Genomic DNA, 3,376 nt, shown 5'->3' on the forward strand with positions numbered 1-3,376 from the left:
AAACAAACACAATTGGATATTAATCCTGACACGTATTGTTCAGAATAAACAAAAGGCCAATTAAAGTCAAAGGAAAGATATCATGTAAAAATGTCTGGATTCCCTGTGGGTGGTTTGAAATGAAGTCACGGCAGCACAGAATATCTCCTCTGGGACATAGATGTGCTCTTGCTCGAGCTCCTGCTTAATGAACACACAGAGACCAGGGCAGACAGTAGGAACATATAGAGGTCATAGAGAACAACACATGCTGTGAGCTCTGAGGTTCACTAAAGAAACACACGCTGCAAAGTCCTCGGCTCTGAAAAGCTGCACAGCCTCTTTCCCCTCCAACTCGCTGAATGGTATGGATAAGGAAGTGTCAATCAGACAATATGGAAAGGAGATGAATGCAGCCAGGGTTGTACATGTACAAACTGTACATGCAAACTCAAGGTTTGTAGAGATTGAAATGATGGAGAATGAGCTCCATGTTATTGAGAATGTTTCGTATTTCCAGGTTTTAATCACTAAGATAAAAATGTGTCAACGCCCAGTCAGTAGCTCAAGCACACTGTAAAAATGTATGTATAATCAGAAACAGAAATATTTATCTGGTTTTTGCAGAGAAATATCAGACAGACTGTTTAAACAAAATGCCTGATTGGAGTTGATGTGCTCACATTATTGTTTGTGACTGTCGCTAGTGTCCAATATCCAAACTTATTGATGCAGCAGATAAATGGTGATGAAGTCATTCTTTGATTCTGTGCCTCTGATTCCTATTCATTGTGGCGCCACATTGGATGGCATCATCTCCTGAGGGGCGGGCTTCTGCTGATCCCCCTCGGGGACCATTCGCATGCTCACGCTGCCGCCATCCGTGGTGCTCGGGTTCACACGGAACTTTCTGTTGACCGGCCGTACCGCTCTGATGAACTGCCTCTTGAAGGTCTCACTGAGGATGATGTAGAGAAATGGGTTGATGCAACTATTAGCATAGCCCATGCTAATGGCTATGTTGTACGCATAGGAGAAGGCGAGGGTTGGCTTCTGCACCCCGAGGTGGACCAGCTGGAGGATGTAGTAAGGAGCCCAGCAGATGAAGAAGGCAAGGCAGATGGCCACTGCCATCCGGGTCACCTTCCTGGTGCGCATCCTCAGACTCCGTGGAGGCAGCGGTGCCACACTGCTGGACATGTGTTGGAGCATCTTGAAGAACACCAGGCAGATTATAAACAGGGGCATGGCGAAGGCCAAAAAGAACTGGTAAAGTGTAAACCAGTATGTGTCGGTGATTGGGTTAGGCAGGAGGAGTGCACAGGCCACCAGTCCGTCTGGAAGCTGCATCAGGCCTGCATACATCCACACGGGGATAATGGTGATGAAGGACAGACCCCACACGATAACGATGACCAGCGCTGCCACACAGGGCGTGCGGACATAGTTGAAGCGGATTGGATGGACCGTAGCCAGGTAACGGTCGAGGGTCATGGCAGTGAGGATGTAAGTACTGACAATCTGGCTGTTGGAGTCGACCGCAGTGATGACTGTACACATCGTGGCTCCGAAGTGCCAGCTGCCATTGCCCAGCAACTGGTGGATGAGGAATGGCATCCCAAGGAGAAAGAGGAGATCAACAATGGACACGTTTAAGATAAAGATGTCCGGAACAGACTGCTTGGCGCGGCACTTGGTCTTCTTTATGATGGTGTACATAACGATGCAGTTCCCAAAGATACCAAGAAAACAGATGATGCCGAAGATGACGGGGAGGATGGCACTGCAATGAAGGGCCCCATCTACAGCTGGAGACGAGAAGAGGAGGGGGCAGATCAAAACAATGATGCAGAATCACACATAGCACTTATCTGTGATTGTATAGCTTCAAACAGTTGTCACATTTAAATTTAAATGGACAAGAGCAGCAGAGAAATAACAATATACTGGTCAGTAATTGTTTCAAAATGAAGGTCTGTTATCACTGAAACAAGCACTTGTCAGCAAGACACACTAATTGAATTTCTGTTGATCTGTGTGTGTGTGTATGTGTGTGCGTGTGTGTGTGTGTGTGTGTCTGTGTGTGTGTGTGTGTCCCAAAGCAATTCAGTTTAATGACAGATGATGTTGGGGGGAATTATAATTATTCATAAGAACAGGCCTAAAATAGCTCTGATATAAAGTAGAATTTCAAACACAGAAGTCACATCATGTATAAATGATATCACTCAAGCCACTCAGTGACTCTGTCATTTTCAAAGACTTGTGAAAATGCATTTCTGCAGTGGCATAGTTCAAATTGATGTGATGAGGGCAAGTCGTAGTTCGTATGTCTCATCAAACATGTCAGTCTGAAATTGTGATCAGCTATAGCAGTCGGCATGATTACAAAATAAGAGACAGCAAGAAAAAGTGCATCCCCTTCATTCATGTTATTTTTTACATGCTGAATGAAGTTATGATGCTCATGACAAATAAGTAAGTAACTCTTTGCTCATCTTACCTGGTGTTGTTGAATTAGTGTGTGCGACCGAGAAATTGGAATCGTTATGGAAATCCATGGGTAAAAATAAAAAACAGGTGTATCCAAGTTAAGAGGTGCCTGCTTTTCAAGTGAAACACATCTGGAGCTGCAGCAACAGGAATCCACTTTTCTCACTCTTTAATTCCAGATGTTCTTGATGTTGAGTCAGAGAGAAATAATCATTGTGAGCAGATGAATAGTTTCTGCTCCCTCGTTGATGATGAAGCTGCACCTGTAGTGAGAGCATCTTCTCTGAGAGACTGTGCATGGCTCTCTCTCTCTCTCTCTCTCGCTTTCTCTCTCTCTCTCTCTCTCTCTCTCTCTCTCTCTCTCTCTCTCTCTCTCTCTCTCACTGCGACTCTACTGCAGCCTTCACTCAAGCTGCTGAAAAAAAAACCCACATCCAATCATTTAAGCCAGGAGCTGAATTTTATTCAAAATCTGCCTCGGAGATTTCCGATCCAGATCTTATTTTTGCGGTACAGTCTGTTCCTGGGTGAGTTTCTATGAAGAAATGACCCAGCAATGAATAGACGTACAGCAGAAATGGTTCTTTATGAAATGGTGCCATATAAGCCTGCGTTTGCTTGCGTATGGGAGCAACAGGTTGTTCCCACTTGGCAACAAACAAATCCATCCACCTCTCTGCTGTTGACATGTCGGCAGCTGGAACCTTTTCTTTACATCCCCCACACCAGCTCGTTTCCAGCAACAAACCTCCAGGTGGTCTCACTGCCCCTCATTTGAAGTCCTCACACATTCCTGGAGTCAGTCATGGACGATTTTCCAGGATATTTTGCTCGATATGATAATTAATTCACTGACACATAGAAGGAAATGAAGATAAAGGAGGAAAAAAGGTATGTGTGTGTG

The 3,376-nt window shown here is 44.8% G+C and overlaps 1 protein-coding gene across 1 annotated transcript; it reads right to left on the reverse strand.

Annotated features, from left to right (window-relative positions):
- Positions 1–765: 765 nt before the first annotated feature.
- Positions 766–2,540, reverse strand: mchr1a (melanin-concentrating hormone receptor 1a). Its single transcript, XM_062387188.1, has 2 exons — positions 2,483–2,540; positions 766–1,787 (listed from the first exon to the last, which is right to left on the reverse strand). Exons 1-2 carry the CDS (start codon positions 2,538–2,540, stop codon positions 766–768), a joined length of 1,080 nt encoding a protein of 359 aa, XP_062243172.1.
- Positions 2,541–3,376: the final 836 nt, after the last annotated feature.

The sequence above is a fragment of the Platichthys flesus genome, chromosome 5 (genome assembly GCF_949316205.1).
Source record: "Platichthys flesus chromosome 5, fPlaFle2.1, whole genome shotgun sequence".
NCBI lineage: Eukaryota > Metazoa > Chordata > Actinopteri > Pleuronectiformes > Pleuronectidae > Platichthys > Platichthys flesus.